This window comes from Micromys minutus (genome assembly GCF_963924665.1).
Source record: "Micromys minutus genome assembly, chromosome: 25".
NCBI classification, from domain to species: Eukaryota; Metazoa; Chordata; class Mammalia; order Rodentia; family Muridae; genus Micromys; species Micromys minutus.
Window position 1 is genome coordinate 3,335,488 of NC_137960.1, and position 11,902 is coordinate 3,347,389.

Sequence of the window (11,902 nt, forward strand, 5' to 3'; positions counted from 1 at the left end):
GAACAGGAAGTCGTTTTCCAATTAAACTGTTGGGATAGATACCAATGACCTAATACAATGTGCCTTTTGGAGACGGGGTCTCAATGTAGCTCAGGCTGACCTCAAACTCGCCATGTAGCCTTGTAGCCTTGCTATGAAATCCAGATGTATCTGGTGCAAAGAAGGTACAATTTCAGGAGACCCACAAATGTTGAAGCGTAGGAGGGCATACTCTCGATTTAACCGCGGCACCTGCAGGGTCCATCTGCGCCCAGCAGCCTCTCAGCCTATTCCTTACTCCGCCCCTCCTAACTTCTCGCCCTCTGGTATGGGCAGCTCGGAAAAGTAACTGGGGATCAGGTTTGGGGCAACCTCATCTTGTTAGGTGAGAAGTCAAAGCGCTAAACCTGGGGCTCACCTTCCTTGCAGAAGGAATTCACCGCCTCTTAACCTTTGGTTTCCAAACTGAGAGTGGCTAGAACAATTTAGCTTTCAGGCCCCGCCCACAAGGAGCACGCATGCGCGTGCGCGCGTGTGTGAAGCCTCGCGGGTCATGTTGGACTCGGGCGGCAACTCGCCCTCAGTCTCTGGCCTTAACCCGGAAGATCAGAGTTGCCTCGACATTCAGTCCACCTAAGTCCGTGGCGGGCTTGTGCTCGCGAGGCCGGCGACCCTCTCCTCCTACCTCCGGGTAAAACCTCAATCCTCTTTGCTACACACGTGACTCTATAAAGGTGCCTGCCTTTCTGAAAGGTGGGAGTCTAACGCACCCACTCATCACATATCGTTCCAGCCTCAAAAAGAAGTTCTCAGTATACACCCTGGTACACGGCGCCTTAAGTGTTAGCTTTGAGCTCGGCATGGCGGTTCCAAACATTCTTCCAGTTCCCAGTGTCTGTGGGCACACAGAAGGCAGGGAGAGTTCAGAGCCAACCCAGGCCAGTGAAAGTGCAGCTTCACCAGGCCTCTTGGACTGACAGGTCATGTGATGGGCTGGGGAGAGTGTCAGAAACACAAACCCGGGGTGCCCAGGACTGAAGGGAAAAAGGAATCTTTGTGAATTTTGGAACATTTTAACGCCCCCAGCTTGTTATTTTTATCCCCCCCTGGCTGCCTCTCTGTAGGGGCTCCCATGCAACATCAAAACTCCTAGGATCAAAAAAGCCCAGCATGTGTGTGTGTGTGTGTGTGGACATAGGGAAGCAGGGAGCTGGAACATTATGTCCCAGGCAGAGTGTGAAAAGGGGCCTTGAGGGCTGGTGTGGGCTGTGGCTCCTGTAGAGAGGTCCCCAAGTGGTGTACCTTCCCATTCAGCCCCCCAGCCCAGGGGTCCCTGACTTTTCTTGTGGTGGGAAGCTGCCTGGACTGAAAAGAAATAACAGGGCCATGAGAGGCTCAGCAGGCAACCCGAGTTTGTTCCAGGTCCGGAATGGCAGAGAACTGATTTCCACTCAGTGTCATCTGACTTACACACACACACACACACACACACACACACCGTGGCACATGTCCCATCACACATGCACAGAAAAAAAAAATTACATAAGGGGTGAAGAGCCGGAGGGGAAGTCACAAAGGGTTGGCTGGGGTTTGTTTTGGCTTTCCAACCATCGGCAGCTCCATATCCTAGGATCTTGCCATCTTAGCATGAGGACTTTTGTAGTATGGAGCCGGATTATCCGAGCGTGCCCAGCTTTCCACAATCTAGCATGGAACAGGTAGCGGAGTGTAAAGATGCTAGGTGGGGCGTTAGGGGCATTGCACAGTTTATTTCCAGACACAGAGGGTGAGGTGGGGGAACCCATCCACCTCCCCCGCTACATTTGGCTTAATCAAGACTTTTCTCACCCCTATGTTGTGCAAGAAAAAGAAAAACACCCCTTACCCCACCCGAGGAGGACCTAGGCAGACAAGGAGCGTATGGGTGAAGATGAGGTTCAAGTATTCACAGGTTCCGGGTGGGGGATCCACTGTTGCTTCTGCTGGTGTCGTTCTCTATTGTGGACACCTCCAAGTGAGTGCCCACCCCTTCCCCTGTTATAGTGATGGAGTCTGAGGCTCCAAAATCTATCAAAGAGGCCTTTCTGGCGGGCAGACTCACCCGAGGGCCCTGGGGAGAAGGTGAGGATCGTCCCCTACCCACTAGGTTGGAAGTAGTGGTCAGGAAGGGACACAGGTTTGGAGAGCCTTGATGGACATGTTCAGACAGCTGTGGTCTGAACTCTCATCTCTGCCCTCACTCTGGGCTCGGAATCCCTGAGAGTCCAGCCGCAAAGGCAAAAGGGATCAGGGTAGGGGACTGGAGAGGGAGAGTGGGATGGGGGAGGGGAAGTGGAAGATGGAGGGGGGGCAGAGTAGGTCCTCCACTCCTACAGCTGGTCCTGTTCTTGAGAGCTGATGTAGGGAGGGTCGGGACTGTGCTCAGGTCCTTTTCTTGAGTTCTGACCTTCCAAAGTAGCAGGTATGCTGGGGATACGGGATAGAACTGCTGTCCTAACACCCTCAATGTCTGACTTTGGGCCCGGTGGAAGAAAAGGGAGGATTGTATCCAAAGGGTAATATAAAAACAAAACTGTCTGGGAAGCAGTGGCCCAGCCTTTGGCCCCCCAGGGCATCAGTCAGCCCCTCTCAGACAGGATGGGGTTCAGTAGCACCATGCAGTGTTGGGGTGTTCAACCTGCCTAGATGACCTCTGGGCAGTGGTTATCCACAGCAGGGGTGCCTGTTTGCTAAAGTGTCTTTTCCCTCAGAGGAGAGAGGACTGTGACAGGGGAGGGCGGGAGGGAGAGGTTCAGTCCAGGCAGGCATGTGGCTGGGGCCCCAGAGGGGCTCCCCCAGAAGTCATGACCTGAAGAATCTGTGTACCACAAATTGGCCCAACAGAACCACACCAAAAATTACCACTACGCTCAGGATGGGGTCTCTACCCAAATTCAGAGCTGCTACCTGTCAGAAAAAACAAAAACAGGATGGGTTATAGTGGCCCAGACAGCCCCAGCAGCAGGGTGTGGGGGGCTTTCCAACCTCAGGCACTTACCCAACCGCCTCTCTGCGCGATCCATCTGGCAATGTAGTGGTTCAGTATGATATCAGCCAAAAAGCAGGTCACCTGGCCCAGGAAGCCGGTCAAACCACGCTGGTAGACATACAGGGCCAGACGGTAGCCAAAGCCCAGGAGAGCCACCACACGGCCCCAGCTGATGCCACTTTTAAATAGGCTGTGGGCAAAGGGTTTCATAAATCATGGAGAGCCTGCCTTGAGGACCCGGTCCTTTCCTTCTTCCTCTGCCCGACCTCCACCCCACCCCCAGACGGGAAGCTACGTGGCTGAGCTGCCAGTCCAGGTTAGGAAGTCTGCCTCAGCCTAGCTGCCCATCAGGAAGAGTGTGGCTTTCTAGGAAAGGATGTGGCCAAGAGAGTGGTCAGCTCAGAGGGTCTTAGAGAGGGAGGGTGAGCAGATAAGGTGGCGGGGAGATTACCTGTGCACGCTGCCGCTGGCCTGGCAGCCCGAGGGACAGCAGAGAGAAAAGGACAAAAGAGATTATGACAGATTCCCAGATCACAGGGGCACGGGGATGTGCCACCTCTGTGCTTAAACCTGCCACCTGCTTCTACATCTGCTGTCACCTTTATATTCATCCAGACACTGACTCCCTGGTGTAAGGAAAGTAGAGCACTTGGTGTCACCTGCCTATGATCCTAGCGCTTGGGAGGCCGAGGCAGGATGATCAAGAGTTCAAGGCCAGCCCGGGCAACATGAGACCCTATCTCTAAAACAAGGGACTGGAGAGGTGGCTCAGTGGTTAACAGCACTGGCTGCTCTTCCAGAGGTCCTGGTTTCGATGCCCAGCAAACACAAGGTAGCTCACAACTGTCTGTAAACAGCTCCAGGAGCCATCTTCTGGCCCCTCTGGGCACCAGGCATGCGAGTTGGTGCACACATGTATATATCGGCTGAACATTCGTACACACAAGATGAAAAGATTAACACCAAAGCTGAAGCCAGCTCGGATGTGGCTTCAAAGGGCTAACACCGATTCTGGTCTTTTCCCTGTTCCCTAGTTTTCACCGTGGTGGCCTTTGGCAAACTGGGATGTTAGCCATGTTACTGAGTGAACCGGCATCAGGTGGCCTCTTAGATGCCATCCAGGGCTGGCAGAAGTTGGTGGTCCAGCTGCGGTGCAAGGCTCTTGGGAACATCACCCCAGGGCGCTAGTCACTGGTACCAGAGCTCATGAGAGACCCGAGCTTGGTGCAAAAGAGGGTGAGTGAGGGCCAGAGGGGGACACAGGTGGAGATGGTGTGAGCTTTCACCCTGACACTGTTCCCCAGCTGGGGAGCCCCTCACTCGGATGCAGCATACCTGGAGGCGATCTTGGTAAAGAGTTCGTAGGCGTTCCCGGCTGTGGGCTGAAGCTGTTCCAGTAAATTCTGGAACTCTGTGTCGTAGCGCCTGTTAATGTCGTCTCCGATGATTGCCAGCTGCCGACCCACCTGACCCAAGACACTGTAGGGACGAGCATCAGGTGGTGAGCGGGAAGTCTCTGCGCTGGGAGCTAGGCTTGTGGCAGAGGGGCACCCATGAGGTGGGGGGGAAGGTCCCTTACAGTGCTATAGGCCAGACAGAGGGCACACTTGTCACCAGAAGAACAGCAGATGGGGGCGAGGAGCCCGGCTGAGAGGGAGTGACCGATAGGACCTGTGCCCAATGCTGGAGCTTACCTGCTGGGTTCCAGGGGCAGGTTGTCCATCTCAGGGTTAGCAGGGGCAGCTGCCCCCTGGGTCTCCTGTTCCCGCTGGTGGAGGTAGAAGACGTAGCTCCGAAAGACCTCCTCTGTGTCCTGGGCAACCTGCTGCTCTGCGGATCAGAGCTGGGAGTCAGCAAGAGCATGCTGTCCCCAGCACCCCCAGCCCCGTTTCTGTGCTCACACTTCCTGCAGCCCCTTCATGGGCACATTCCTCCCCATGTGAGCGTTCAGCCTCATGAGAGTTAATCCTGGCGTGTGAACTGAGGCGCAGGTAGCCAGGCCATGTATGCAGGGCCATGCAGCCAGGACAACAGGGGAGGAACTATTTGTCTTGGTGGTCAACTCCATGGGTCTGGAGTCTTTAAGACTCATCTCTGGGCAGGTCTGAGAGTGTTTGCCAGGACGGAGGAAGGGAGGGCTCTCTTTACAAAGTGAGCACACCTTCCAGTTGCAGTGCCGCTGCCTACCCTCCCCCACTACCTGGCCCCCCACCTTCCTACGCTCACTGCCTGTCCATCTTCCACTGCCCACCCTCCTTCCACCTTCCACACTGACTGCCCTCTCCCTACCTCCCCTCCCGCCAGTGCCCGCCCACCCTAATGCCTGTGGGTAAGTACTCAAATCGCTGATATCAGAACCCAGCTGCCTTGGCTTTCTGCCATGCACCAAGACCCAGGAATCCTCTAGGGCTTCAGCACCAGATTGGAACTTCTGGGGTCTGTGCCTTGTGACCAAGCAGTTGCTGGGTTCTCGGCTGCCCCAGTGTGTAGATGGCCTTCGCTGGGCAACTGGGGCCCATCAGGGATCCCAAGCCAACAAGTCCCCTTGTGATGTCCAGCCTCCAGTCTGCCCTTTGAAAGAGCCCTGGAATGACAGCCCAGAACTGGGCTCTGTGGTGAGAGTTCTGGCTTCTTAATAAACGTGGTTATACTCCATGGATGCTTTTGTTTTAATCCCAGGGGTGGGCTAGGGGGTTGCTTCAGATTGCGCACAGTTGCTGACCACGGGGGTCTCCTGCTCTAGCAGGGCACGGTTTGTACCAGCTGAAGCTAGGTAAATTCTGGGGACTCTGGAGAGCCCCAAGAGGGCCTGTGGCAACTGTTGCTGGTTCATTCACTGCCTTTGCTATCCCCGGACTGCTGGACATTCTGATGACGAAGACTGGCCATTCCCCAAGGAACCCAATGACCCCAACCAGCAGGAAGTTGTGTATTCTGTTGGCTGAAAGAGATCTATGTCCCCTTTCCGATCTAACCTTCTTTCTCTCCTTCCTAGTGTTGGGGGGCTGGAAGGAATTCGCCCTCCATAGGTTACTTCAAACTGATTAGGGTTGGTGGGTCTCTTGGGGCCGGTCCAGTCTTTCTTGTTAGAATCTCCAGCAGTCTAAAGATAGCAAACACAGCAAGCGGGGCAGCAGCCGTTACCACAGGCCCTCTCTTGGAACACTCAAATTTATAACCCCTCCAGAGTCCCCAGTACTAAGCTATCTGCAGCTGGTAAAAATCACATCTCCCCAGAGCACGAGACAATCCTAATTAGCAGCTAGGGACAAAATGAAGCAGCCTCATATCCCACATGTGGGGTTAAAATGAAAGCACTTTCACATAACTTTTAAAAAATGAATTTCAAGATTTATGTTCATATATATGAATGCTTGCTCTATTTGCATGTGTGCCTTCAGAAGAGGGCTTCAGACCCCATCACAGATGGTTGTGAGCCACCATGTGGTTGCTGGGAATTGAACTCAGGACTTTTGGAAGAGCAGCCAGTGCTCTTGACCACTGAGCCACCTCTCCAGCCCACATAACTGGGTTTTTTAAGAAACCTAAATTCTTACTGTAGGGCTCCTGAGCTGTCTTGGGTGGGGATGTGGACCCAAGTCCTTGGAGTGTAGGAAACAGGAAGAACCAAACTGGGGAGCCTTTGCCCAAATCAACTAGTCAAAGGAAAATGGTTTCTTTTTCACTGTTTTGAGACAAGGTCTTGCTGCATACATAGCCTTGGCCAGCCTGGAACTCCATTGGTAGACCAGGCTGGCCTCAGATTCAGGATGCCTTTGCCTCCCTGGTGCTGGGAATAAAGACGTGGCCCACCAAACACTGCAGGCACTGGTGGTTTTGTTCTGTGAGGGTCTCAGCTGGCCTCACTGGAGCCCAGGCTGACCTGGAATTTCTTCTGCAGGACTGACCGGCCTGGGGTTGCAGACATGAGCTACCACACCCAGTTCACACAGACCTGGGATCTGAACCCCAAGTCCAGGGATCAGCCTGGTCTCCCCACCCATCTACTTGAGAGAAGAGAAAGGTCAGCCGTTTCACTTCCTCTCCCAAGTGTGCGGCAATGCCTTTCGCAGACCTGGCTGCGGGGAGCCAGGTCACTTCCTTCTTTCTCCCGTGCAGGGAAGCAACCAGTCAGGGCTCTTCTGCTTCCTCCCTCTCTCTGCCTGCCCTGAGAAGGCTCAACACCACCTACACACACACACACTCACACACACACACTCACACACATGTGCACACACACACACACACACACAGAAACACCCACACCCCCCAACACACACTCATATACATACAGACACAGCAGGAAGGACATACCACATGCACATACATATGCACACACATACTCACACACATACTACGAATACACAGAAACACCCACACTCCCACTCCCTCCACACACAGCAGGAAGGACATACCACACACACATATATGCACACACTCACACACACACACTACGAATACTCCCACATACACATACACCAGGAAGGACATACCACATACACACAGGCCACACACACACACACACACACACACACACACACACATGTCTCATGCTCTTCTGAGTCCTGTGCTTATGAGGTGCTGAGGGACAGGAGGACCCCTACCAGAAGGGGTCGGGGACGAGTTGCAGCTGTCCTTTGGAGGACCTGGTCCTTGTCCAGATGCCATTTTTCAGGTCTTGGTAGAGAGCACCGTCACTTGTCACCTGCAGAGATGAGTGAGAGAAAGCACAGGTGAGGCTGGGCATGGTGGCTTATTACTTTAATCCCAGCGCTCGGGAGGCAGAGGCAGGCAGAACTCTTGAGTTGGAAGCCAGCGTGGTCTACAGAGTGAGTTTTAGAGAGGACAGCAAAGGCTACATAGCAAAGGCTACACAGTGAGACCCTGTCTTAAAGGGGGAAAAAGGAGACCTCAGAGTGGTTGCTCTGGGCACCACAGAACAGGGCACCCCACTTCCTCAACTGCCAGGAAGACCTTGCATCCTCTGGGACTAAAGTTCTGCCACCTTAAGGGCCCTGTGGGAGCAATTGGAGTTCAGCACCTGGTTGCACCCCTTCAGGGGAAACACAAGGACCATTGAGGCAGCCAGGCAGAGACCAGGCGAGGTCAAGGCCTTGAGGGGGCTTGTGGCACAGCCTTGCTCTTTCCAGTCACTCCTGGACAGCATGAGGCTGCTTTCAGAGACTGGTGTGTGTGTGTGTGGTGTGTGAGTGTGTGGTCTGTGTGTGTGCATGCATGTGTGTGGTGTGTCCTTCCTGGTGTGTGTGGGGGGGAGTGTGTGGGTGTATGGTGTCCTTCCTGGTGTGTGTGGTGTGTGCTCTGTGTGTGTGTGTGTGTATGCATGTGTGTGTGTGTTCTTCCTGGTGTGTGTGTGGTGTGTCCTTCCTGGTGTGTGTGTGGGGGAGTGTGTGGGTGTATGGTGTCCTTCCTGGTGTGTGTGGTGTGTGCTCTGTGTGTGTGTGTGTGTATGCATGTGTGTGTGTGTTCTTCCTGGTGTGTGTGTGGTGTGTCCTTCCTGGTGTGTGTGTGGGGGAGTGTGTGGGTGTATGGTGTCCTTCCTGGTGTGTGTGGTGTGTGCTCTGTGTGTGTGTGCATGTGTGTTCTTCCTGGTGTGTGTGTGTGTGTGTGGTGTCCTTCCTAGTGTGTGTGTGTGCATGTGTGTGTGTGCATGTGTGTGTCCTTCCTGGTGTATGTGTGTGCATGTGTGGTGTGTGTGAGAGAGAGAGAGAGAGAGATTAAATGTGTGTGAAGGTCAGGAGGCAATTGGGCAGTTTTCAGGACTGGGTTCTCTCCTTCCACCACGTGGGTTTCAGGCATAGAACCTGGGACCTGGGCTGTCACACATGGCTGAGTATCTCACTGGTCCAGCTTTGCTGTTGTTGTGACAGAGTCTCAGGGATTATTTCATAGTTTGTCCCCAGGGCATCTCTCCCTCTGATCACTGCTTGGAAGTGAGCCGGGGTCTCTCACAGTCTCCCCACTGTACCTCACTGCTGCTGCACACCATTTGCCAGATCACACCATGCACTTCGGGGCTGTCTTCTGGTTATTGGTTTATCTACCTACCTACCTACCTATTTATTCATTTCAGACAGGTTCTCTCTAGGCAACCCCAGGAAAGTCTTTTATCCCTGAGCCTCCTGACTCAGACATTGGCTGCCAGGTGTCACAGGTGTTCTCGGCCACGCCATGCCACACCACGCCCAAGCCTGTTTTCCTCTTTGACCTGTCTCGAGTACAGTTAGTTCCTGAGGCAAGACCTTTCACTTTCAGTTTGCACCCCTTCAGGAGTCCCACCCCTTTCTAAGCTGCCTCCATCACCTCCGGCTGGAGACAGTTTTTAAAATTTACTCAGGGGCTCTCTGAAAAGGGGTCGGGGAGAACTGGTTCCCCTTCACCTTCCATTTCACTGATGGAGACAGGGCAAGTGGACGCTCCTCTTGTCATCCCTGAGAGCCAGGCCTCAGTAAGAGCCCTCTGCCTGGCACAGTCTACCCAACAGCTCCTTCCGGGATAGGGTGCTCTTCCTGATACCTTGATTCCATCCAGAGCCCCCTGCCCCCCCAGAAAACATCCTGGAGGCTTACTGTTGGAAAGCAGGTAGAGTCTCAAAAAAGCCCCCCACAGCCTGTCCTGCCCTGGGCCTCCTGGCCCCCATCCAAGTGGCCTTGACCTCCCATTATTGTGTTATGCCTGGGCCCAGGATTCATGTTTCTCACAACCAACCACTAGGCTGTACTTAGAATGGGGGGGGGGGCGATTTTTGGGACAGCAGGGGTATCAACTGTATAATTTCTGTCACTGTTCATGACCTTGACGTTCCCCTCCTTCCAGATGAATAAAGTCCCAGTTGCCTGGCATCCAGGGCCACCAGAGCCTGGGCAAGAGAGAACGATGGATGGCCACAGGCCCTGTTTGGATTATGCCACCAGCATGGCTTTAAAGACCACCCTGGGAAGCCACATCAAGGCCTCCCTCCTCACCGGTTCCCGATGGAGCTTTCTGCCCCACCCTGGGCCAGAGCTGCCCGGGGTTAGTAAGATGGGGTTTGGCACTGGCTGCCGGTGTACCTACCTGACTCTGCTCCAGATGTGGGATGGCTCAGCAGTTTGAAGACAAAGATCCCGAAGGGCTTGCTGGCTGCCTCCAGGGCCAGGATTTCAGGCCCGGCTGGCAGGAACTGGTATCAGTAAATTCATGGTGCTGGATGCCGCCTGGGTTTGCCTCTTGGCCCCAGGAAACCTCGCGACTTCACGACCATAGAGGAGCTAGCGGCTCCCGGCAATGATCAGCTCCCTCTAGAGGAAGTTCTTGATGGCCGCCGGATGCAGACACGCAAGGAGGCTGCTGCTTGGAGGAAGGTGGGCCTAGCCTGGCAGTTCCTCCGCAGCCTCCCCTGCCTGCCTTGTCCCAGCCAAGGGGAAAAGCTTTCTGTTTTCTGCCTTTCCTGTCTCTGATTCCGGGGCCTCCTCTCCCATCTTCTCCCTCTAGCGAAAAGCAAAACACAAGCAACAACAAAAACCAGGATGGAGCCCAGGGTGGCGGAGCCGACCTGCAGTCTCAGCTTTCAAGAGGCTGAGGCAGGAGGATCATGAAGTAGAGAGGCCAGCCAGTGCATAACACCCTGAAAGAAAGAAGGAGGAAGAAGAGGAGAAGGAGGAAGGCTCAGAATCTGTGCTTTCCTAGACCCCTGCCAGCCGCCAGGCTTCAGGGACTGATGTCAAACCCAGAATAAACAGGAGTTTATAGAGTACTGTTCTTTGTCTGCAGCCCACCCCCACTCCCCTATAGTCTGCACCCCACCCCCACTCCCCTATAGTCTGCACCTCACCCCCACTCCCCTATAGTCTGCACCCCACCCCCACTCCCCTATAGTGTGCACCCCACCCTCACTCCCCTATAGTGTGCACCCCACCCCAACTCCCCTATAGTCTGTATCCCACCCCCACTCCCCTATAGTCTGCACCTCACCCCCACTCCCCTATAGTCTGCACCCCACCCCCACTCCCCTATAGTCTGCACCCCACCCCCACTCCCCTATAGTCTGCACCTCACCCCCACTCCCCTATAGTCTGCACCCCACCCCCACTCCCCTATAGTGTGCACCCCACCCTCACTCCCCTATAGTGTGCACCCCACCCCCACTCCCCTATAGTCTGCACCCCACCCCCACTCCCCTATAGTGTGCACCCCACCCCAACTCCCCTATAGTCTGTATCCCACCCCCACTCCCCTATAGTCTGCACACCCAACCCCACTCCCCTATAGTCTACAGCCCATCCCCACTTCCCTATAGTCTGCACCCCACCCTCACTCCCCTATAGTCTGCACCCCACCCTCACTCCCCTATAGTCTGCACCCCACCCCCACTCCCCTATAATCTGCACCCCACCCTCACTCCCCTATAGTCTGCACCCCACCCCCACTCCCCTATAGTCTGCACCCCACCCCCACTCCCCTATAGTCTGCACCCCACCCTCACTCCCCTATAGTCTGCACCCCACCCTCACTCCCCTATAGTCTGCACCCCACCCTCACTCCCCTATAGTCTGCACCCCACCCTCACTCCCCTATAGTCTGCACCCCATCCTCACTCCCCTATAGTCTGCACCCCACCCTCACTCCCCTATCTAGCCTCAGCCAGGCTTCCACAATTTGTGGGTGATGTGTCTCACTGTCCCTCAATCTCCAGCCTGCCCCTGAGACCTGCGGAGCTTGACCCTGGCTGGCTCTCTATACCCACAATCCTCCTTTCAGCCCCCCCCCAGCCTCCAGTTATTCCCCCCCCCTCCTCCTTGCCTTCTAGAACTCCTGGAAGTTTCCAACTGGAGGTTTCTACTAGCAGTTGGTCCTGGGTTGGCTGCCATGACTTCTCCCTGAGTCGGGGTCGTCAGG

At 54.8% G+C, this 11,902-nt stretch overlaps 1 protein-coding gene across 1 annotated transcript; it reads right to left on the reverse strand.

Annotated features, from left to right (window-relative positions):
• Positions 1 to 1,732: 1,732 nt before the first annotated feature.
• Positions 1,733 to 10,257, reverse strand: BAK1 (BCL2 antagonist/killer 1). The gene is made up of 6 exons (XM_080938008.1): positions 10,082 to 10,257; positions 7,612 to 7,712; positions 4,702 to 4,837; positions 4,343 to 4,486; positions 3,017 to 3,197; positions 1,733 to 2,925 (listed from the first exon to the last, which is right to left on the reverse strand). Exons 2-6 carry the CDS (start codon positions 7,673 to 7,675, stop codon positions 2,821 to 2,823), a joined length of 630 nt encoding a protein of 209 aa, XP_080794134.1. The 5' UTR covers positions 7,676 to 7,712; positions 10,082 to 10,257; the 3' UTR covers positions 1,733 to 2,820.
• Positions 10,258 to 11,902: the final 1,645 nt, after the last annotated feature.